Source organism: Miniopterus natalensis, chromosome 18 (genome assembly GCF_054644295.1).
Source record: "Miniopterus natalensis isolate mMinNat1 chromosome 18, mMinNat1.hap1, whole genome shotgun sequence".
Taxonomy (NCBI): Eukaryota; Metazoa; Chordata; class Mammalia; order Chiroptera; family Miniopteridae; genus Miniopterus; species Miniopterus natalensis.
Genome location: NC_142098.1, coordinates 14,634,472 through 14,659,761, shown reverse-complemented (window position 1 = coordinate 14,659,761; position 25,290 = coordinate 14,634,472). Strand labels below are relative to the sequence as shown.

The 25,290-nt window shown below is 48.4% G+C and overlaps 1 protein-coding gene and 1 non-coding gene across 3 annotated transcripts in view; one reads left to right on the top strand and one right to left on the bottom strand.

Annotated features, from left to right (window-relative positions):
- FBXO31 (F-box protein 31) overlaps positions 1–24,945 on the bottom strand; it is a 35,296-nt gene extending 10,351 nt beyond the window's left edge. Inside the window, exons 1-5 of one of the 2 annotated variants that reach the window (XM_087827358.1) lie at positions 24,591–24,945; positions 12,427–12,498; positions 4,413–4,489; positions 2,159–2,326; positions 1,502–1,576 (exon numbers count right to left, since the gene is read on the bottom strand). In XM_087827358.1, the coding sequence (XP_087683484.1) occupies positions 1,502–1,576; positions 2,159–2,326; positions 4,413–4,489; positions 12,427–12,498; positions 24,591–24,939 (741 nt within the window). In that variant the 5' untranslated portion in view covers positions 24,940–24,945. Of the gene's footprint in view, positions 1–1,501; positions 1,577–2,158; positions 2,327–4,412; positions 4,490–8,217; positions 8,283–12,426; positions 12,499–24,590 lie in introns of those variants that run through there. The other variant, XM_016197277.2, reaches the window with a different exon arrangement.
- LOC148091011 (U6 spliceosomal RNA) lies at positions 389–492 on the top strand. The gene has a single exon (XR_015716063.1). It is a non-coding gene; the product is annotated as a U6 spliceosomal RNA (small nuclear RNA).
- Positions 24,946–25,290: the final 345 nt, after the last annotated feature.

The window sequence follows — 25,290 nt, the reverse complement described above, 5'->3', positions numbered from 1 at the left end:
CGTGCTCAGGCAGAGGACCCTGCAGTCCTGAGGTCACCTCACAGTACAGCCTGGACTTGGCCTGCAAAGTTGGCATAAATCCTGGAACTAGAGTTTGCATGCAAGCAAGTGGGAGAGTTGGCAAGCCCTGTGGATGCAGTTTATGACCCCACAGGGCTGCCTTCTGGTACTGATGAAGGGTGGAGCCCCACGTAAAGGGCTGGGTAGGACAACTCACTGGTTCCCTCATGAACAGGATGCTAAAGAGATCACGAGGGATCACGAGCTAGCACAAGCCATCAGAGATTCAAAAACTGGCTGAGAAATGTACACCCAACAAATACATAGATGCTGTAATGAGTGTTCTGTATTTTAAAAGTTCAAGTATTTCTTAAGAAATGGCAATACTGTGCTCACTTCGGCAGCACATATACTAAAATTGGACGAGTGCAGAGGCTAGCATGACCCCTGTGCAAGAATGACATACAAATCTGTGAACTGTTCCATATTTTTAAAAATAAAAAAAGAAATGGCAATATTTTGAAATGGCATTATGACTTAGATCCTCAGAAAACTACAACTCAAAGACAAGGTAAAATAACTCATGCAAACAAAAGGACGCACAAAGAAACTCTTGAGTGTAGCTGACACGCAGGTTTATCCACTATTCTACCTGGTCTGAAGATCTCAATCACCAGGTCCACCTGTGGGGACAACAGTGAGGCTCTGAGAGCAGCCCTCTAGTCTCCCTGCAGCTCACCTCCAAGAAGAAACCTGCCCAGCACATGGAAGCCCTTGACAAAGGGGTGAAGGAGAACTATCTAGTGAAAACTATTTCCTTTTGGTTATTCATTCTGAGGGTTGGGGAGGGGGTGGTATGTGAGAGCAGGGCCCCTTCCCAAGCTCCAATCCTCCCTCCGTCCCTGTGGGAAAATGATGAAGGCCATCTGTAAGAGTGCGTGCGTGGGACCCTGGGAGCCCGGCCAGCTAAGGAGCTGGTCAAGGAAAATGGCAAAAAGAAACTGTTCCCGGATGTGAGCCTGGATTGTAAACAGCTGGTGTTTTGATCTCACACAACTTGCACATAAGCGTGTCCACCCTGCATGCACGATCTGTCACCCCATTTATTTTTCTATACTCTATATAACTCTGTACTATGAAAGCCTGTGTTGTAACTTCACTGGCCTGCAGCCCCCGGTGCGCACGTAAGTCCTAATAAACTCATGTCTTTCATAGGTTATTAAGCCAGTCCGCCAGGTTATTTTTTGGGAATTGGCAAGAAATATGCTGAGGTTTCTTGGACCTTGGCTCTCTGCATAACAGCATGGAAACAAAAATCTATGCATGTATACACACATCCAGACGAGGCCATTTCTGACAAAAGGGTGACACACTTTCTGTGCCAACAATGTGAGGATGAACCATGGGAGAGGGCCCTCTTGTTGGTGGCACGCTGACGATGTCAAACCGTTCAACCCTCATGTCTGCTCCTTGCGTACAGAAGGGGCATATATGGGCTCACCTCTTGTCTCCCCCCAGACATCCTGTGGTGCTCTGTCTGGTTGCACTTGGTGGAGAACTCGTCCTTCTTCACAATCTTGAGCATTCACGACAAAGGAGAGAGGGGAACAAATCAGTCGTGGCTTCTCCACCAGACAATGAGCCCCTCCTCACCGTTGCACCCCACTCGTCTACAGAGGCCCAATATGCCTACAAATCGTGACCAGGCCAGAAAAGGGAGCTCAGAACCACCCAGTGCACGCACTTCCTTCTTCCTCAGAGGAGCAGTGCAACAGAGAAGGGGGGGGTGTTTTCCCAAAGGGATTCTTAGAGCAGAAAAAAGGGGCTATAGTTTCACAGTGTTAGAGGTTTTGAAAAAAGAACAGTGATGAATTGTGGTTGGAAAGAACAAAAGGTTTTAACTGGACGCAGAACCAGTGGAGGGTTCCAACTAGTGATTCTTTGAGCAGTTACATCACAGCACCATAGCATAAATAATACACAGAAGGGGTAGAGGTAGAGCCCCGTTTCCTCCCATTTCCCCTGATTTGTATGGAAACAGGCCTGTAGCTAGAAACACCACTGTGAACTCAACTGGGGGCAGGACTGGAAGAGCAGAGGAGACCTCGAACCCCGCCTGTGCATGGCTGTGTCTAAGGGAGCCCAAACACACACTCACCTGGATGTGGCCGTTGTGGGGCCCTCTGTGGCCATACATGCACTCCACTGTGGCTGACTTCCTCTCCATCAGGTGAATTCTAAACAAGGGCTTGAATCGCATTGGGTCGTCCACATGAGGGTCATGGGGAGGCAGGTACATCCAACCAATAATGAACAAGCCATCCACCTGGAGTGAGGAGAAAGGGTGCATGTCCACATGAGGGTTACAATGAGGCACTGAGGTAGAGGTTCCTCACCCCGCAGCTGTCCATGATGACCACCCATGTCTCCATTCTCCAGTCCCACGGAGAACCTCAGGGCCAACAGACATCACGATGCCCCTGATCTGTCACAATGGGACAAGCATAGCCCCCCCAACAAGTGATTGTTAATTAGAAAGTAGTTATCTAATGTAAAACAATGTGCTATAGTTGATAGCACTGTATTGTATCACTGAAATTTGCTGAGAGTAGAACTTAAACATAAGGTGATGGATGTGTTAATTAACCAGATGGTGGGAATCCTTTCACAATGTATACGTATATCACATCACCATGGTGCGTGCTTTATAAATCTTACAATTTCGTCAATTATACCTAAATAAAGCTGAAAAAAATTAAAATTTTAAATAGAAAAAAAGCAGTTAGACCTGAATACAAGAAAACCTTTGAGAGAGAACTTCCAGCTTTCAATGAGGGGTGGGAGGCAGGGGGAGTCAAATGACATGAGAAAAAAACATGAGGAATAATCCAGAAAGTGACACCCAACAGGGCAACTGACCTGAGAAAAAAAAAAATGGGAGTGCTGCTTTCAACAGGAGAGACTCATGAGGCAAAACAAATACAATGTGAGGGCCTCGTTTAGGTCCCAATTTGAATGAACCAGCTGTCAAAAGGCAGTTTTGAGGCAATCAGGGAGCCTTCCCTATGGACTGGGTCTCAGGTAGTATCAAGGGATTGCTGCCACTTTTGTAATGTGTGATAAGAATGTGGTGGATATGTAGGAAAATACCCAGATTTTTAGAGATCCACACTGAAGTATGAACACATGAAGCGACACAGGCCTGGGATTTGCTTGAAAATGCCTGAAAACGAACAGCCAAGGGGCAGAGACAGAGGCCACAAACTTGGCACACTATCAATAACTGCTGAACCCAAGGGGTGGGTATTGGTAGTTCATGCTATCATTCCCGCTATTCTTGTGTGTTTGAAACAGTGAGTGACAGAAAAGTGACAGAGCTCAGCTCAAAGGATGGTGCAGTTCCCACACACTGGCGCTCAGCACAAAGGCGCCCAGGTTCTCAGGGGAGGGACAGGGACAGCCCCATTTGGGATGACCCAGCACTCGCTCCTGCCTCCTCAGGAGAGCCTGGATCCATGGCTTCTAGCTCTATCGACAGAAGAGGGGAGAAATTAATCACTTTAGTGGCTAATTGGTCTGAGATAAGAGCTGTTGTTCAGTCATAGGTTCCATTTTCCCCTAATTATCCCCTGCTTTCAAAAGCTTGTTTTGGGTTTTTTTTTACTCTATTACTCACTGCCAGTATGAAAAACAATTATCACCTGCCTGACTAAAAGGAAAAAAAATATGCCCACACTGGGAGCTGTCTGGCTTGTCCCTCAGAGAATGTTTTAAAAGCAACGCTTTCCCCCAGTGATATTAAACATAACACATGTAAAGTGTTTCTTAATGAATGTTTCCACCAAATATGAATATAAAGCAGTATTTATCCCTGTCCCAAAACCCACCTGGTGAGCAAAATACACAGTGACAGAGTAACCAGTGTTACCAGATGGCCCACCTGGACTAGGCTCGAAAGAGCCACACCCAGGCTGTCCAGGGCCCCAGTGGCCACTGTGAGGCAGGCCCGCTACCATTTCGTGATGTGCGGCTGGTCTCCTGGACTGGGCTTCTGGCATGTGCCAGCAAGAGGAAAGCAGGAGCGGAACGCCAGCGCGCCCCAGGGGGCACCTGTTTCACTGCAGCAGCATCGGGGCCATTGGTAAAGTATAACTGCACATGCCCGGCCCTCGGGCTTCTGCTCAAGAGCCACCATTCAGAGCACATGGCAACCTTCACTGCGGGAGAGACAGCTGCTCTGCTGAGCAGCAGCCGGGGCCACACAGGAATAACCTGATGAGCGGTTCCTTGTGATTAACATCACAGAGAAAGCAGCTGCCTTGGCCCTCTGGTAGAAAAGGCACTAAGTTCTGTCCCTGTGAGGCAGCAGTCCTGACTTCACAGAAATCCGCAGGCAAGGCTCTCGGACTTACCACCACATTCAGCAGCCCTCCGTAGGGCCCGATGTCTGGCTGCCACAATCCCAGGATGTGTCTGTACCGGTGCAGCACTACAGAAGAGAGAAAGAGCAGGTTTTCACTTTCCAACCAGTCAGTCCTCACTTTATAGTAAATCAGAGGAAAGGGCAGGAGGAAGAGAGAATTATGAAGAAATTATGAAGGCCTGTAACAGAGCCTTGTAAACGAATGTGGATTGCAGCAAATGTTACCTACAAAGTTTCTAAAGAATTCTAAGAATAAAAATGTCTTTAAAAAGCATAATAAAACAGACAACTGGGTCATTCTGAAATCCAGCCTCTATGTGAGCAGCTCTAGTGGCTGGGAACTGCTGTCTTGAAAGACACAGACTGAGCGCCTTTATGAAGTGATGAGCCTCCCGTCAGTTTACACAACTGAGGAAGCATGGGATTCTTTAAAAGGTAGGGCAGCCTGAAAGGTCCCAGGTTCAATTCCGGCCAAGGGCATGTACCTCAGTTGCAGGCACGATCCTGGGCCCTGGTCAGGACGAGTGTGGGAGGCAACCAATCAATGTGTCTCTCTCAATCGATGTGTCTCTCTCTCTTCCTTCCACTGTCTCTGAAAAGCAATAGAAAAAAATATCCTCAGGTGAGGATTAAAAAAAAAAGGTGGGGGCAGAGTTCAAAATGTCATGGGGCTGTATGTGAAGAATTAAGTTGGGTCATCTCTCTTTTTAAAAAAAAAAAAAACGGCACTTACCCACCTTATTTCAAAAGCAATGTATACATATTCACTGAAGACAACTGGAGAAAAGAAAACCCAGTGAGAACCTGAAATCCCACTACACAGAGATGAGCAGCTGCAGAAAACATTTTGGAAAATGTCCTTCACTTGAATTTCCTTTGCACATGTACTTGTTGAGTGAATAAATGAATGACTTAATGGGCAACTAACTTATGCATGGCCTTGACTGCCAGGTATAGGGTCTGGGGTCTCTGTGCAGGCAGCGTGTGGTGGTTAATTTCGTGTGCAACTGGACTGGGTCACGTTATCCTGGATGTGTCTGTAAGAGTGTTTCTGGATGAGATTAACATTAACGGATGGACTGAATAAAGCTGACTGATCTCCCAATGTGGTGGGCCTCACCCAATCAGGAGAAGGCCTGAATAGAAGAAGGCAGACTCCCCCACCAGTCAGAGGGATTCCTGCCTGGCTGCAAGAGCTGAGATGTTTTCTTTCTAACTTTGAACTCTAAATATGGGCTCTTCCTGACTAACCCTCCTGCCAATAAAGAGGAACTTCCTCCTGCCTGACCGCCTTGAGCTGGATATTGGTTAAAAGTGGCCTGTCCATCTCCTCACCGTGAGGTGAATGACATTCTAAAATTCCCTGTACCTACCAGAGCAATTTGGAGCACTGCCAGAATTCTAGGTCAGAACCTCAAAACTCAGAGCCCTACAGTTACAGTTATTTTTAAGTTCAAAATGCATTTCAACAGTCACCACCAATCTGCACACAGGGACATGTGTTAGATATGTCATAAGGACAATACATCCCCCTGTGATGCTTCCAACTTCTTACAGACATGAATTATCAAGAATATCAGGCAACAACATATGGCCTGATATTGAGAAAAATATAAGTGACACAGCAAAAGCAGCTAATCTGAGGCCACGAAGCTCCTGACAGAATCTGCAGCCTCAGATGATGCCGACTTGCTTCTCTCCAGGGCAGCGTCTTGCACTCAAGACTCTGGTCCAACAGAACAAAGGCCCAGAGGGTTTTAAGAGACCAGGGGAACACAAGTTCTCAACAGCTCCAGGAAGAGTGCAGGGTCCCAAGTACCTCACAAGCCAATCATCACAGCAGACTTTTCTGGAAAGTCTGGCTAACGGTAGGGAAGCAATTCTGAGCTGCACTCCGTTAAAACGTACTAGGAGCGCTGGAACACCAAACACCTGGGCACAGAAAAGTTTGAAATCTTGGGTGAAATGACTTTTCTTTTTTCACGTTAACTTTCTCCTAACAGTCATAGAGGTAACACCCCACTCACAGTTTAAATGTCCCCAGAGAAATGCAACCAATGCTTACAACTGGTTATTTTTATTATATTTTCTGTATTTTTATAACTACACTCAAACCTTATATGGGACGGCAGCCTCTAGTTAGAACAGTCTCTTCTAAGCTGTCACCTACCAGCAGCTGCGGGACACCACAATACATGGCTAAAGTCCAGAGGCTCTGGAAGTCGTCTCCTAGAGGCATGGTGAAGTCTGAACCTGTGACACATCCTTACAAGCTACAGAAAGCTTCTGACCACTCCTTGGGAACAAAAAGAACCCCCCCCCCCAGACAATTCTAGGCACTTCCTAGGTTTTGGCCACCTCCCAGAGGTGGGTCAGAATTCCAGATAGACTGTTGCTCTAGAAGAATCTTGCGGCAAATGTATGATGTAATGAGCTTCTAAGTGCTTGTCCATTTGTATTTAAAAGCCCATGCCAGGCTGTCCCCATTAGCACAGCAGTGGTGACTGATCAATTGTTCTCATCAATAAGCACTACGTCACATTCTCTCCCATTCTCTCCCACGGGCCTGGAGAAGGCACCTTGGCTCATTGACTGATAAGCAGGGAGGGTAGGTTAGTCTAGGACAAAATGTTCTAGAGAGGCTACTTCTAAGAGGGTTTGGAAAAGAACAGAATTCATGCCTTCAGACTTGGCCCGCTGTACCCCCTTGCCATCCAGCCACAGCCACCCCCCCAGCTCCTCCTCTACTGCTCACACACTCCTGGCTGCTCACACACACTCCTGACAAGCCCCCCTCACCACTGGTCTTCACTCAAGCAGTTCGGCTCTGGGCCTGATTACACAAACACTGTGGGTAGTGTTCACAGTCATGCACAGTGCTCAGACACCACCCCAAAGCTTGCTGCCCAGTCCTGGCATCTCCACATCCCCTGGAGTAAGTAAAATGGGGCCAGCGAGCACTTAAGCGACATGTCCAGAGCCTGGAAGGGGTTAGGAGAAATTCCATAAATGACTCTCTTCCTTGTGGTCTGAGTAGGTTTTATTAGGAATTGTGCACTTAAAAGATTCAGAAGTGGGTTTAGTCCACACAGGTGATGCTGACACGAGGCACATTCAGCGCGGCTGACGTAGTAAGCAGCAGGGGTGTCCCTGTACTTCTACTAACGGAAAAACTGCTTTTAGTGCAAGTAGATATTTTTAATATCTTTCCTGAGATCCTAAATTCACGCTCTCCATCTCAGCTCAACCTAATAAAAAACGGAGCTAGCCTTAATCACTACGCAATATGACTTAGGAAAATTTCCAGAGCCCTATCAAGAGGAATCAGGTTCTAAACATTCAACTGTTTCTGCATACTTTTGTCTCATCTGTGTATACAGATGCATGTGTATGTAATTTTTTCAAATTCACGTGTGCTGTCCAAACACAATCGACTAATGAAGCCTAGATGTAGACCAATTACATTTCATTTTGGAATAGAAAGGTTTTAAGGCTTCTATTCTGTTCTGTCCTCTCAGTCTCAAGAAATGATAAATGTTAAAATGCACATCAACATAAAAAAGGGGACATCTGTAACACTTTCAACAATAAAGGTAAATTTAAAAAAAGAAAATGTGCATTAATAGAGTGATAGTGCTGGTACCACCCAAAAAAACCAAAAGATGCCGCAGAAACCTGGCCCATATGTACAGCTGCCCCAGGCCACCGCTCAGGTGTGATCCAGGTCCTGGCTGAGCCACAGAGAACGCTGCAGAAAGGGGAAAAGACAGCAAAAGCCAAGGAGGTCAGCTCACTCTCAGGACCAAAGCATCTGCGTGCTGTGAGTTAGAGGGCCCTCTCCATGCAGCTTCTTGCTGGGCTCCCCCGCCAAAGCCAAAGTAGCAGGAGGTACATACGGCAGGTGTACACATCTCTGTACTCCATGTGCTCGTAATCGGGAAGAATTTTCATGAAACGTCCCGACTTCACGCGAGGATTTATACCTGAACAGACACAGCAGGGAAAGGGCTAATGATGGTTCCACTTTCACGAGGGTATAAACAGTTTTCACGTGACTCAGCACCCTCTTCCCTCACCCCCATCGTAATCCACCCCAGGTACCTTGGGAGGCAAGCACTTGACAAAAATGAGAGGCTTGGCTAGAAAGAAAACGTTGTGATACATGTTCCTTTTAATCAACGGATTCACACTAGAAAATCATGATGGCCCCAAGCCTGGAACACTCTCCAGGCTCACTCTCCTCCCTGGACTGTCCTGGATCAATGGAGCTCAGAGGCAGGAGAGCAGAGGGCTCGGCTTGTGGATACCCGGAATGACTGTTTAGGGAACCCTGGTGCCCCAACTAAGATATTCAGCTTGTATAGTGTATGCCTAGTGTTTTCCTTTGCTTGTGTTTTGTTTTGGACAACGGGCAACACATGCCAGCTCCTGACTCAAGGCTGGCTCACTCCTCCACCCATGCCAGGGGCTGAGGCTGACTTTCTTCTGCTGCCTGTTCCAGAAGCTAAGTAATTTTCTCCTGGATAAAGCCTTCAACGCAAACTCACAAACATGCCCCTGCGCTGTGAAACCTGCTTTGGCTGGTGGCAAAGTAAACACTTTGGGATACGAAAGATAATATGAACTAGTCTCTGCGCTTCACACCTGTTTTCAAGGGGTCAAGAATGAGCAGTCGAAACCTCCAGACGCCCCCCTCTGTCTGCCCATGTCCCCGCATGCAGGTGTGTTCACCTCACCATGGCCCTGGTCCCCTCTCTGTTGCCCACCTCATTTACCCCTGGCCATACCGTCTCCTGTTCCTCGGCAGTCACTACCCACCTACAGAGAAGAGACTGTTCCTTGACATGACCGCTCTCTCTACTGAAAGCTGCACAGGAGCCAGAACAGTTGCTTTCTGCAACTCTCCCTTAGAAACTGTCTGATCGTAAGTGATGTCCATTCAGATATAAATCAGCACCCTCCCTTGCTTCCTGATATGTGCTGGTTTCTGGAACAGACTGTGTCCTGACCTGGTCAAGCATGGGAAGTAATTTCCCGCACCTGGTAGCATTCACGTACTAGTACCTGTGACTATGCCCCTCTACCCCGTGTAATTCTTTGGTGCCTGCCAAGTGGCGCTGGGACCCATTTCGTCTTGCAGCTGCCCAAGACATGCTCTTCTGTAGGTTTCCCCAAATAAACTCCATTCACTACCAGACTGGAGTAGACAGCTTCTATCTTTGGTCTTTTCCCGGCTTATGGAGGTAGATTTTTCAGTCTCGGGGCTTTTCCCTGGGTGTGTGTGTACACATACCACCTGCCTGCCCACCTGTGCCCAGGTGTCCCCTCTACAGGACAGCCACCAGCAGGGTCCGACCAACCCTCTCCACCCACAGCTGAGACGAACTCCATGGGGTCCTTATTTACCAGGTAAGGTGTGTTGTCCTCTGGGTGTCATAGTCCCTAATGCCTGGCAGACGTGAGCACCTGCCCCTCTCCTGGACACTATTTTGAGTGCTCACAGCTCTTAAAGAGAGAACAGTCTTCATGCAGCTTTAAGACAATATCATCAAATGGCCTAACAAAACCCAAAATGCAGTTAACGAAGAATCTGTCGTATTGGATACTCATAAAAGCCAGCTGGCCAGCCCCAAGAGCCAGGAAACCTTTCTTGTGCGTATGTACACAGACTGTTGCGGCGAGAAGTTGGTTCTGACTCTAACACCAATGCCCACAGCAAGAGTGAATTCTTCCAGCTCTCCACTCTGGCTAGACTCAGGACACTGAGCTCTGGACAAACAACGGAGGAGCCGAGGGCGGAGCTAGGACAACAGGGTAAGGGCAGGAGGAGAGCAGGGCAGCCAGCTTCCTGCCCCTGCGACGCGGGGCTTTGCAGGAATCAGAGGCGCTGTTTTCGCCAAGGGGATGAGAGGACAAGAAGGGTCCCACCTCCATGAGAGACGACCCCTCAGGCCTCCCAGACTCACTTTCTCTGGAGACACACACGTGGTCAGTCCAGGCTTGGTGGGATGTGAAGCAGAGGCAGGAGAAGAAATCAAAGCCTGAGAGCGCACGGGGGAGGAGATCGGCCCTGCAGTGGGGCCCAGGGCTGGGGACAGCAGCACAGGCGGCAGTGGCTGGGGGCAAAGGTGAAGCCTGAGGCCCACAGAAGGGGGGAGGAGAGGTGCTAGGAGTTGGCGGAACTGGGGGTGAAATGTGGCAGGGCAGAGGGGTGCCAAGAGCAGCCTCTCCAAGGCTCCCTGAGGCAGGTGGGAGAGGACAAGAGTTCGGAGGGCACGGTCAAACCACCAAGAACTGAGCATGGAAGAGGAAGGCCTGCGGAGAACTCAGAGCCTTTTGACAGGAAATCGCCCCAAGTGTCAGCAAATTCTAACCCAGAAACACTCACCAATCCAACACTCGCAAGTGGCCATGGGATCACAGTGTGGAGAGTCTCTGATGGGATAAGAAAGGATGAGACGATGAAATCGGCCCAGATATGGGCCAGTGGCCTGCCTCCCCCCGCCGTCAGCGCTCTGCCGAAGTGCCATGCTCTGCCTGTGCTGGGAGCACAGCCACGTGAAGGGGGGGCGACTCAGAAGGGCACTCTTGGGGGAACAGATGCACGGAAAGGATGAAATACAGAGAGTGACCCCAACTAGCCCCAGGCCCTGGAAGAAAGCCTGGAGCACTTCAGGGCGCAGTCAGCAGCCTGGCCCACAGTGAAGCCCCATGACCTGCCTACTCCGTGGTCCTGCACCACAGATGCTTCCTTGGAGAAGCATGGCCCTCAGTTCCTGAGTATGGTACTAGGTAAGCAGATATCGCCTGGTCTGCTTTCAATGGAGAACTGGGTAGGAAGTTCAAAATAATATGAAAACCAAAAACTTCTAAGATAGTTTTAAGATGAACACTCAAAAGTCCTTTTCAGAGAGGTCAACAGGTCACCTTTAGGCCAAAGAGACGTGGGTCACTATTATCTTTCTCACTGTGTTCTTTAATCTCCAGCCCTGGGTGCTAATAATACACGCCACATCCCAATGGGGTGGTGAATGAGCAGGCTGCTCCCTGTGACTCAGCTGCTCCCTGTGACTCTGCTGCTCCTGGGCAACACCGGCGTTAGCAGGAGCCTTCACAGCCTCCTGTAAAGGGGCACAGAGGAAAGGCCAGCTGGGAAGATATTTGGGGCTAGGGAAACTCGGAGCACTCACGGAATGTTGATGACGGCTCTGGAAAGTAAAGGAGCAAAGAACTGAAATGGGAGGCTGGGGGGGTTCACACTTCTAGAGGAATCTGAAGGGAAGGCTGAACCAAAGGACTGGAGCCCAGTGCCAGGCTGAAGGCAGGAGCAGGCCCACAGGCAGCCCTGTCAGCTGAAGGAATCAGTGGGAGGCTCACGGCGTCATGTCCCAGTCACTATCAGCCATCCGCACATCCAGGTAGGCTATGGACCCAGAATCCAGAGAAAGGGACCCCTCTGGAAGCACCCCAGAGTCTGCTCCCAGTGCAGACATGTTTCTCAGATCTAAAGGTCCTTAACACCTAATATCCGGTGATGGGCTGAAAACTAAGGGTACTGACATGCCCAAAATGGGAGAGAAGAGAGGCTCCCACCCCATTTTAGGGCTATTACTACCAGTGCTGTCTATAAAATGTGAATTACGCCCTGACCCAGGTGCTTCGGTTGGTTGGGCATTGTCCTGTGCACCGAAAGGTTGCTGGTTCGATTCCTGGTCAGGGCACACGCCCGCGTCACAGGCTCGATTCCCAGGAGGGGTGTGCAAGAGGCGGCAGATGGATGTTTTGCTCTCACATCGCCGTTTCTCTCCCTCCCTCTCCCTTCTGCTCTCTAAAAATCAACAAAAATATCTTTAAAATAAATAAATAAAATATCAATTATGACATTAAAATTAAGGTGTCAGAGAACAGAACTGGGTTTTCAGTCAATTTATTATCCATCGTTGATGCTCAAGGTGTCTGCTCTTGGAACGAAGTTAATGATGGATGACATTAGATTAACTTACGCTTCGCATAGACGTCTCGACAAGACACACCGGTGATCTCCAGCTTTCGCAAGTTTTCACAGACACCATACTCTGTAAAAAGAAACATTTGCTAGATGTAACAGTTGTCAAGAAATCACAAAGTAATAGAAACAGACAGACAGAGGAATAGGAGACAAGGGAGGGAGACAGGGAGAAAAGAGGGAGGGAGGGAGGGAGGGAGGGAGGGAGGGAGGGAGGGAGGGAGGGAGGGAGGGAGGGAGGGAGGGAGGGAGGATACATGCCTAAACCTTGGCCTTGGCTTGCTAGTCTGATCACAATCCCCAAATCAGACAACCCCCAGCTTATGAATACAGTGTGGCAGAAATTCAGTGTTCCTAAAACACATGTTCCCATGAAAATGAGATTGTCATTGTCAGGGTTCCACAAGGGCCCCTTTAATCGCCAGTTTGGGCACCACACTACTGATTCTATTAAACACACACACAGATCCTATGATTGAAGACCCAGGCAAGACACTGGAAGGAGGAGTTCGACACTCTGCCCTTTTGCATTGGGCCACCTTAGGACAGCCAGGAAGGGGACCCTTGACACCCTCCTCGTCTCCCTGTGCTCCCCACTCGCCTGCCTTACAGCGCACATCTTATCTCCTCCTCCCTGTCCCTCTACTCACCCTGCCATGGCCCCGCTTTTCAAAATCCCACCGCCACCACCACCACTTCCCAACCAAAACCTTGGGTCCTTCTGTTCAGGTCTGGGCAAGATTTCAAAAGGAAAGCACTGTAATTGAACTAATCCACACTAATACAGAACTGCCTGCTGGCCAAGAGCTAATAATGATAACACCAGCCTCATACCAACCTTTGTGCATGCTGGGCACCATGCCAAGCTCCTGCCGGGCACCACTACACTCTACCCTGCCAGTAGCCCATGAGAGGCGCTATTGTCATCTCCATTTGAATGATGAAAACCCAGGATGGGAATGCCTCACACTGGTGAGCCCGGCACTGGCACAGGTGTGTGCTCAGCAAGCATTTGATGAGAACAGGGGGCCCCTAGGACCCCACAGTAATAAACACCAGGACTCTCACTCACTGTGCTCATACCAGGCGCAGGCATTCAACGGGGGCTTCACAGGACAATCGCGTAACAAAATCCTGCCAATCACCTCTAAGGCCAGTACTATGCCAACATCACAGGGAAGGAAACCGAGGCTTGGTGAGGTTGGTGACGCAGCACTCATCTGAATTACGGATCGATGCAGTGTGGCCAGTAGCTGCACAGTGCTGTCCCTCATCTCATCACTTTCGATCATGTCTGAACACGCCTGAGGTCTGGTCTTTTCAACAGAATGATATTAACCCAAACGCTTCCCTAACCATTAGGATTTTGAGCGTACGCAAAGTAGAGCTCAAAACGCACACAGGCTAGAGCAGCTCTCTGGGGTGAGGTGGTTACTATTCTGCAAACCCCTTTGATCAGACCTGCCCGGGGCCCCTGCCTTTCCCTACTGCCACTATTGAACAGACATGAAGTCAAAGACCTAAAACCCTGGCCTTGCCGATTATCAGGCAAAATACACCTGTTTTATCCTTTTGCCAGGAGGAATGTAGACCCCATTCTAGAGGATTATACAGATTATAAACGTGTGAGGAAACACAAATCATGAAATACGCTGTTTGAGACTCTGGGGCAGGGATAAAATAATGTGGGCATGTAATGTGAGTTACCAGCAACCCGGGAGACCACAGTTTGTCAAAATCCCTGCAGATCACCCCTGGTCAGCAGAAGAAACGGAGCAACTGGGCTACCCCACTCTCGCGGAGACGCGGTCTGTTCTGTATTAAACTTTCTTCCCACTATCCTGTGGCTCTGTGATGCCAAGTGGCTCCTCCTGAACACCATCAGTCATTATCACTACTTTGTCTAGCACCTTGTCCTTCTCTTGTACAAACGATGCCCTTCAAAATTGTTACCGCACAGTAATAGCGGTGCTTTGGTTTGTTTGCTGTGTGGCTTTGGAAGGCCAGCTCCTTCTCTCAGTTCCAGCGTGCGACCAGTGCGTGAAGCAGCCAAGGACTAGCTTCTTTCTCTCTCGCTGACAAAGCAGTTTGACTGTGGCGCAGAGGGTGTGGGAGGGTGTCCTCCTCTGAATTGTACTATGTGTTAGTGTTGAAGGCCAACAGTTATATACAGGGCAAGACCTGAAAATGCATCCATCTGTGCTCTTGTTGCTGATGGCGCCTGAAGTCAAAAGCCAGGCCTTTAACGAGGCATCGAGACCGTCCCTTGGGCATTCCTCTGTGCTCAGAGTGCAGAAGGCTGGTGACTTGGTTTATGATTTCTATGAGCCCAATGGATACTCTAACCTGACAGAAACTACCATTGCCTCTCATTAATTACTTGGACTTCTGACTGATTCTAAGGTTTTTAGCTAGGATGACCAAATCATCATAAATCTCTGTGTACTTTGTCAACATGGTATTGCTAATATCACACAGGAGATGAACTTGCACAACCAGATAAAGTATCCACAAAAAGCCATTAACAATCAGAAGAAAAGCAAGGTTATGACGTAGTGCTAATGAATACAGCAATCCTTACTGGGCTTTTCTTAATGTTCCCAAAAGATCACAACAAATCCACCCAAGTGGAATATTGTCATTCTGACTCAAATGTTTCTGTAAGAAATGTTCAGTATTTTCCACGATGGAAAATCTTTTTTTAAAAGAGTGGCCAAGAACAATTCCACATCCTCTGATTGTTCTATAAACCTTCCCGTAAGTCATTAAGGAAAATGCCCTGAAAATAGCTTTAAGGCCAGTGTACTTGCCAGTACTACATATCCTTTCTTCCAGAAAAACAAACAGTGTTAACTCCATCCTCCGGCAGAGATCCCATGTGAAATGATTAAAAGTTAGCACACCAGACCATGCTGCCTACTGCTGCTCTTTAAGTGTGGGATTTGGTGTTGCAGGCTGTCCGTTCAAAATCTGTCCTTGCTGTCTGGCCAGTGTGGCTCAGTGGCTGAGTGTCAACCCATGAACCAAGGGGTCATCAGTTCGATTCCTGTTCAGGGCACACGCCCAGGTTGTGGGCTCCATCCCCAGTGAGGGGTGTGCAGGAGGCAGCCAATCGATGTGTCACTCTCACATCCATGTTTCTCTCTCTCCATTCCATCTCCCTTCCCCTCTCTCAAAAAAAAGTCAATAATAAAAAAAGAAATGTTGGGAAGGGGAAGAAAAATGTGTGAGCTAGACTTGAGAAAAGTTATAAAAGCAAATGGTCATACTCTGGTAAACAGTCTGGTGCATTTTCTGAAACAATAAAACAAAGAATTACCATATGATCCAGTTATTATTCTACTTCTGGGTATATAACCAAAAGAATTGAAAGCAGGGACTCAAAGATATATTTGTACGTCCTTGTTAACAGCAGCATTACTCACAATGGCCAAAAAGTGGAAGCAACCCAAGTGTCCACTGACAGATGAATGGATAAACAAAATGTGGTCCACTCATAAACTGCAATGTTATACAGTCCTTAAAAGGAAACAAATCCTGCCCTAGCCGGTTTGGCTCAGTGGTTGGAGCGTCTGCCCGCAAACTGAAGAGTCCCAGGTTCAATTCCGGCCAAGGGCACCTAGCTCAGCTCGGTTGCAGACTCAATCTCTTTCCCCAGGAAACCAATCTCTCTCTCTCTCTCTCACTTCCTTCCACTCTCTCTGAAGAGCAATGGAAAAAAATATCATGAGAGGATGGGGAAAAAAAAGGAAAGACATCCTGACACATGCTACAACATGGATGAACCTTGAGGACATCATGCTGGGTGAGAGAAGCCAGTCCCTAAAGGGGAAATACTGTATGATTCCATTTATATAAGGTCCCTCGAGGAGTTGAATTCATAGAGACAAAAGGAGAATGGTGGTTGCCAGGAGATTGGGGAAGGGAAAATGGGGAGTTAATTTTTAATGGGAACCAAGTTTCAGTTTGGGAAGACGGGAAGAGCTATGGAGACAGATGGAGGGTGATGACTGCACAGCAATGTGAATGTACCTAATGCCACTCAACGGTACACTTAAAAATGGTTAAAACAGTAAATTTTATTTTAGGTATATGTTACCGCAATAAAAAATTAAACTGACACTTCAAATATTCCAATCAGAAATCTTCCAAAAATCTATCTGAAAGATGTTTTGCCAAGAGTTAAACAATAGCCCCGTAGTTTGGCCTGAGTCAAGTCAACACTGAAGCTGCACCTAATTGCCAGGGGCCGCCCACCTCCCATCACAAATTGCCTGTCCAATGAGGCCGGTGCTATGTGATGGGGTGTGACAGGGCTACCCAAAACCTCTCTGTCCCACAGCACATTTTTCTTTTTTCTTTTTTTTCAATTCTTACCCAAGGATATGTTTTTGTTGGTTTTAGAGAGGGAGGGAGAGAGAGAAACATCAATGTAAGAGAGAAACATCGATCGGTTGCCCCAAATGGGGATCAAACCCGCCACTTAGGTATGTGCCCTGACTTGGAATCAAACCCGGAACCTGTTGTTGTTCGGGACGTCGCTCCAACCAACTGAGCCACCTGGCCAGGCAGCGCATCTCTGAATATGCACTGAATCTAGTCAGTCTCTACGGGTGGGAATGGAACAGAAGAGTTTGCTCTCTCTCTTTTCTACTCTCTCACCCCCACAGGAGAGCCCAATGGACACACATCTGCTTCTTTAGGCTCCCTCCCTAAAAACGAAGATGGACCAATGGTGATGGTACCGGTGCCAGCGTGACTGAGATGTGCACACGCTGTGCACTGGAACAGAAGGTGACAAAGAAAGTTAATATCATTACTCTGTGCACTGCCTTGGTATTGGGAGACTACAATTAGAGAGGAGACTACAATTAGCCTCTTTGTCCCAAAAAAATGCCACTTATGAGGGAACTCTGTCACCTTGAAAAAGCATGGTGCTAAGACACCATCTGAAGCAAGCTGGTGGGCACACACGATACATCTGGAAAGGGAGGGTCTCTCCTGGTCCTGGAGGGGCTCGAATGCTGGAGATGGGAGTCCACAAGCAACACAGAAGCACTGAAGAGTCTTAGGGAGAAAAGCAGCATGGACAGGGTCTGCACAGTGGATATTCACCTGCGGGTGGAGCCAGCAGAAATGCACCTGGAAATGCAGGCAGGGAGCTGTCCAGTGAGGAGGCCACTGCACCACCGGGTAAGGCAGAGGCAGGAAGAACGGAGGGGACAACCCAGATTTGGCACCTGGCAAGATGAGGGAGTCCAGGAGAAGGGGTGGAGTGAGGACGGGAGGATTGCTGCTGGCTTGTTTCCTACCTGCTGTAAACTCACACAGTTTTCTAAATAAAACTATAAGGCAGTATTGATTGGAGAGACAGCATTTCTGTTTGTACTAAATTAGGGTATAAGTATAATCCTTAATAACATACGGTTAAAACTTTTACTTCCGAGGCTAAAAAAGAAGTCAAAGGAAGGAGGGCGGGAGCTGGTGGGAAGGAGGAGTGGGGCACAGAGGCCCCTAGGTTTCCTGACACAGCTGCTCTGAGCAAATATCCAAGAACACGCCTCAGCAACAGAGCCCTGATTTCAAACCCCCGTGTGTTCTCTCTAGCAGCTGCTTTACTCAGCTATTGCTCTAAATGCACGTAATGCCCTTTAAAAATATAATAATGAAGCCAATCTAGAAAAACACTCTGCAGCCAGAGTGTTTCACCTTAGGATGGGAAAGAATGTAAAAACCAAAATCTGGACACGGCCTATAGGTGTCTCCTATTAAATACCTAGAACATTCCAGATGCAAAACAAATAGTTCCTGAGGACAGCTGAACTGCCTGCATAAATCGATGTGGCTTATTCCCAACAAGTTCCACCCCTGCAAAGATAAACAGTCTTTGGTGCCAACAGGAACCTTGAGAAACCTCGCTCTTCCAGCAAGATGACTCTGACCCCCATGCCGCTCCCACTACAGGAACACCCCCAGGCCCCCAGCACTCCCCCCCCCCCCCCCCCCCGGGCCAAGGGAGACCCACCCAGGCTAAGGCCCATCTGTTATCCCAGACGCCCGCCCTTCCTGAGTGCACGCACACCTGCTCCATCTCAGCAACCATTTTGAGACCTGGAGATAAGCCCATGAGTCTGACGACAATCATCTCACACTGGCTCTTTTCTAATATTCCAGACATGGCCCTATTCCTCCACCAGCGCTAGACAAGCAGGCCTGGCGATTCCAGGTTTGCTCTCCACCGCCACTGGGTGGACAGTGATGACATCACCAGCCAAGGATGCTGACTCATGAGTGTGGAACCCAGGCCACCTCCTGAAAGGGCCAGCTTTGGGGGAGGACACTTGTTCCTCTCCAAAGGCCCAAAGACGCCCTTGTATTTATTTGCATGCCCTTTACAGCCATAAAAGCAAACTCAGATCCTCAAGTGCATTACGTAACTGCTTTATAAACACAGTAAAACAGGAGAAATGGCAGCGCCTGGACCTCTAACACCCATCCAATTGTTTTTGCCAAATCTCCAGTGTCTGTCCAATTAAATAGGGCCAAGGGGAAGTCTTTACTCAATGCTTTCCGACACCAGATTCACTTTCCGGCTCGCTTTCGGAAGGTTGAGAAACAGGAGGCCTTGAGAGGCACCATTTTTCTTCACCCTTTTTGACTTTGCTCTTCGGAAGACTTAGGTTTCTCTATGAAGCTGCACGAGGTTCAACTTGGAAAAACACGGAGAAGCGCAGTCCTTTCAGTGAGCAGAGCAGAGGAAAACGTGTTTCCCTGACCTGCACAGTCGGTTTATCCAACTGCCAACCCACCCTCCCGACCCCTGAAACTGCTGGGCTCGAGAAGCACCCGCTTAACAGGAATCAACAAATATTTCTTAAGCCAGCCTTAAAACCAACTACTTGTGTAATAAAGAAACCAAAAACCAAAACCCAACAACTTGCCCATTTCACCTTTTCCAGTGACAGCCCTTGCAATTTCAGCCGTATTTAACAGAAGCCACATTTCTCATATTTTGTATCAGCATATCAAATAGAACAGAACTAGCATTTTCTTCTGCACGCAGAAACACAATTAAATATTGATTTTTAATTTCCCATTTCTGTCATAAAGATCGCATATTATGGGAAAAAGAGATTTCTAATTCTGATGGAATGTAAACCCACCTTAGACTTACAAAATACATGTCTGAGCATTTCCTTTGTTTTTAAATTTATCTTCTGTTATTACTTGAATATTTTGATTGAGAACTATGGTCTGAATTTTGTAAACTCGTTAGCACTGGGTAGACTTCATGAACTATTGCATGAATAAAGCGTTAAAAATTAGTAAGCATTTCGAAATTCACCAATTAACCAAAAAGAGCACCGTCAGGGTCAAAGGCAAAACAACGTACTTGGCTTCCACCCCAGGTGCTCTGAGAAATGACTTATTTATAGCCCCACATGCAGGAGGCCTGTAGCCAGAGGAATGACGCAAGAAAAAGCGTTTACCCTCCATCTACCCACCCCTGCCCTGGAGACTGCGTTTGGTTTGGTTTCCTGTAAGAGGAAAAATATCACCTATTTTCTCATATACTTGCCCCAAATCAGGAGCACAGATTTGGCTTCTCAGTAGCAACCTTTTTATCTGCCCAGAGAAATACCACAGAAAATATTTATTCCCACATCTCCAACATGCAGGGGGCTACCATGGCCAAAGTTCTGTAAAAATAAGTGGTTCATTATTGCTGATGTATTACTGCTAGGACACTGGAAATTGTGAGCCTCTCACCAAAGGTTATAAAAAGCTACTTCATTTTAAGTTTCTAGTGTAGCTTCCTCCTGCCCCCAAATCATCCTATCATTTTAGAAAGAGCTATTAAACAGTTATGCCTTGTCTCGGCACCCTTCAAGTTAATCATGGTGCAAAATTCTTTGAAGCAATAACACAGATGTACAGCACCCTCTTTCCCACTCCTTTTTTTTTTTTGTAGCTTGTTTTCTGTTCTGGAAAATACAATTACCAAAATACAGAAAGCAAACACTTAAACACTGAGTAGTAAACATTCAAATTCATTAGTAAGTCGCACTCACCCTCCCAAAACACTAAAAACTGGAGCCACCGTTATCCCCTGTCAGGAAACCTGATGGGCTAGGGCCATGCACCTCCGCAGCCAGTCTGAGATCCTGCCTCCTATTTACCAAGGCCGAGACAGCTTTGGTTTTCACCCACACGGGCTTGACTTTGGCCTTATTAACATCCACTATAACCAAATGTCTAGTTCAAAAAAGATCAAGTTTTGGGCTTCAGAGAGTTAAGACCACACTTGTCTCGTGTGCAACTATTCTTATATATAAATCCAATCACAATTATACTAACTCTACCAGACACCTGTGAATACCACATGGAATTGTCCAATTATTGACCTAGATAAGCTGGAAATTAAAGCTACCAGAATGAAACAGTGAAACTAAAGGCCGAGCTATCAACCATCTTCATAAGCTTGCGATGACAATAATCATTTAAACTCACAGTTAAAAATTTGTCATTTTGATTTACATTGTAGCCTTCACAAAAGTCACTATAAAGGAAGTTAAAAAGCAAATGACTATAGACTCTAAGGAAGTGTTTTGCAACACATTAAACAGAAATCTATCCAGACTAAATTAATAAAACCCACAAGTCAATAAAAAAAAATAACATAAAAAGGAGGCAAAGATTAAGGAGAAGCAAGTTTAAAAAAAAATCCAAATTTCCAGTAACTTTATTTCTAATATGCACACCCTCACTAGTTATCAGGCATATGCAAATTAAAATGAGATGCTGCTTCTTATCCAGACTGGCACACATTTTAAAAGATGGATCATTCACATTAGAATGACTCCAGCAGACATCAGATTAAATGAGATAACCTGGACCACAAAAGGCAGTTCCTTTGTGACGATGCACCTTGGGCATTTGTATTTTATATTTTGTGACGTGCCTAGTCATGCCCCAGTGACAGGTGTGTAAACAGGTAAAATCATTCTAGGAAACAACTGGATAGTACCTAGTAAAACTGTGAATCTAAAAAACAAAAACAAAACCTGCAAATCTCAACACTGCCCAGCAACACTGCTTCTGGATATATCCCATAGAAAAACTTTCAAACTTATCTGTGTCCAAAGAAACACACAAGAGACTGTTCACTGTCATACTGGGTATAATGAAAAAAAATAAAAACAAACGAAGGAACAAAAGTGTGGCCTCTTCAAAGCATGAAGCAGCACATAGAGCCTCAGGCAAGAATTAACAACAACGACAAAAGGTAGAGGAATCAAAACCAACTATGGCAAAAGAGTTAAGTTATTTATTGAGGGGTAACTAGGAATATGCCTGTTTTATCATTTTTATCTTTCAATTTTTTATATTTCTCAAAATGAAAATTCCCCCAGCATGGCAGACTGCCTCGATGAACAACATGCCTGGATTCCACATCATGATGTGTCTGCTGTCCCAGGAAAGCTGAACTGAGAAATGCAACAGTGGGAAAGGGCTTAAGGGACCTTCTGTGTCTGCTCCCCCACTTCTTTCTATATCTTCATCAGACTTTTTATATTTCCATGAACAATTCTAGGAATTGACCGAGTTATAACTTGTTAATTTACTCTGTGGCATGCCTCTGAGTTTTTTGATTACACAAGGCTTCTCTTACCCTCCATTCCTAGAGTTGAACTACACACACACACACACACACACACACACACACACACACACACTACAGTTCCCCAGAGACCACAGTACAGTTTTGATTGACTGATGGAGAAACTCCTCAAAGCACAATGGATCATCTGTGACGAACCTGGGTCTTACAGGTGTACAAAATACAAAAGACAGCAAATGGAAATCAGAGAGAAAGAGAAAGTGGAACTTTCTTTGCCTCTATTTTAAAATGTCAAAAGAGCCCTAGCCTGTGTGGCTCAGTTGGTTGGAGCGTCATCCAGTGCACCGAAAGGCCTTGGGTTCGATCCCCCGTCAGGGTGTGTGTGTGCAGGAGGAAACCGATCAATGTTGATGTTTCTCTCTCTCTCTCCCCCCCTTCCAACTCTCTCTAAAATCAGTAAATCCTATCAGGTGGGGATTTAAAAAAATGTCAAAAGAAAATTACTTGCCACATACTTGACAAAAGGTTAATATCTTACTAATATGACAAGAGGTTAATACTGCTAATATTCAAAGAGTTTTTACAAATTTGTAAGACAACAGACTCTCTAAGGAAAAAAAGAGACAGTCCTGGCCCACGTGGCTCAGTTGGTTGGGCATCCTCCTGTGCACTGCAAGGTTGTGGGTTTGATTCCTGGTCAGTGCACATGGCACATGCCTGGGGTTCGGGCTCAATCCCTGGTAGGAGGTGTGTAGGAGGCAACCAGTTTAATGTTTCGCTCTCGCATCATTGTTTCTCTTTCTCTCTCCCTCTCCATTCCTCCCTCTCTCAAAATCAATAATTTTTTTTTAAATGGCCAAGAAGCATAACTAAACACCCACCATTTAAAGGGTGAGGGCTTCACATATATCATCTTAGTTAACCTTCAAAGCAACCCTATAGGATAGCACTTCCCACGAACATTTGTGCAGGTAAAGGAGCATGTCCAGGATCTCAGCAGATACACAGAGCCTGCCCTGATGGCTGCAAATCCAGAGTCTTAGCCACTGAGGTTCACAGAAGAGAAAAGATGACTGGCTGATCGCCTCGTTGGGGAGGATCTGAGAAAGGAGGCCTTCTCAGGTAGCCTTCCTGGGGGTGCAAATTCCAACAGCTGGGCAACAGGTATCTAAGGTGTTTTCAATGTGCACCTCCTACTACCCACAACCCCACTTTGGGAAGTGCACACTAAGATCATCTCAAAAGTTCTAAAAGGTACATGTAGGTCTCATAAATTCCTGTGAAATGCACAAAGGCAATCTTGATAGCACTGTTTATGACAAGGACAAATTACAAATTTAAGCGTGTCCGTAAGGGACTAGTCTGTGGCATATGTATGCAGGGGAACAGTAAGAAGCTCTTTTATACTAAACTGGCTCTAGGAGAATATACATAGTACGATCTCATTTAAACAAAAACGTGTACATGACTCTATATGTGTATACGGAGAGATGTTTTCCAAAATTTTAAGGGTGGTTTAATCTTTGATCGTAGGGGTTCTGATGATTCTTACTTTAAAAAAATAATAAGTTTATTTGAGCCAAACTGACGACAAATGCCAGGCAGCAAGATCTCAAATGCTCCCAGGCGATTCTTTCTTTTGCTGTTCTGCGTTGTTCAGACTTTGTCTTACCTATCCTGTTTACCAACACACGAGAACTTATTAAACATCAAAGATTTGTCAACGTTTAAACACAGAGAGCGTTGCACTCGGGACTGAGCAAACCGTCCACCTGGGATTTGTTACAAAACTAACTACTCCCCACCCTCACCGCTGCCACCAGCATCCGCGGGGGAGACAGCGGCGCCTCCTGCGCTACCCAGCTCCACCCACCTGTCCAAAGACCCAAAAGGTTCTCCTTTTCTCAGGAGAACCTCCAAACACTGCCCCCCCCTCTCCGGACCTACTCCAGCTCACCCTCTCCGCCCCGCTCCGCTCCCCGCGCCCACCGCGCGCCCAAAGGGCCGGGGACGCGCGGGGCGCCCGCAGCGGCCAGGTCACTCCCACCGACCTATGAACCTCCAGGGTCCCACACCCGCAGGGACACCCCGCCCCCGCAGCTCGCGTCACTTCCCCTGGCTCCACGGCGCCCCGTCCCCGCAGCCGGGAGACCCCTCGCCCCTCTCGGAGCACCCCAATGCCCACCGGAAACGCTACCTCGCCCGCACCCCCGCGTCCCGGATCTGGGTCGGGACCCCCGCCCCCGCATAGCCGGGGCCGCCCCATCTGGAGCAGGTCTCCATCCAGGGCCTGTGGGGGACCTGAGACCCTCGAGTCCCCCCCAGGCCCGAACCCCCCATGAGGCCCCCAATTTACGGCAGGTCTGTCCAGGGCGCCTGTGCACCTCAGACCCTCCTTCCAGGCCCCGTACACCTGCCGCCCGGCCCTCCGAGGGCCCTCCCGACCTCGGAACCTCCCCCCACGCCCGGCCCCCCGCCCCGAGCCCCTCCAGGCCCCGAGCCCCTTCCCAGGCCCGGACCCCCCGCCGCCGCGCACTCACCCTCCCGGCAGCGCCGTCTCCAGATGGTGTCGTTGTGCAGGATGCGACAGAACTTGGTGCAGACCTGGGCCAGGCTGGGCAGGTCGGTGCCGGGCAGCGAGGCGAAGATCTCCACCAGCAGCTCGGGAGGCAGCTCCAGCAGCGAGCAGCGCGGGGGCGGCGAGGGGCTCGCGCCGCGGCCGCTCCACTCCGCGCCCAGCGCCGCCGCGCCCGCCTCGATGCGCTCCTCCTCCAGGTCCGTGTCCGGCTCGCTGTCGGCCGCCGCCGTCTCGGCGGGGCCCCGGCGCTGCTGGCGACGCCGGCATCCCCGCGAAGGGCCCACGCCACAGAGGCGAGCGCACACCGCCATGCCGGCCCCTGGAACCGCCGCCACCGCCGCCACCGCCGCCACCGCCGCCACCGCCGCGCGTGCGCCGGCGCCGCTGCGAGCCCAGCCCGCCCCGCCCCGCCCGGAGCCCCGCCGAGCCCCCGGGACCCAGTCCCGCCCCACCGAGCCGAGCCCCTCCCAGTCGGGAAGCCTGGCCACGCCCCCACCGCGTCTCGGCCCCGCCCCCGGGGGGCCCCGCACAGCGCCCCGGGACTCTCTGCCTGCGCGGACGGGTGGTCCGCCCGGCCCTGTCCGCTCCCAGGCGCCGGCCTCGGCTCACCTGCCGCCTGAGGGCTTCCTGTCCCGCTCCCGGAGCGAGCACGGGGAAAGAAT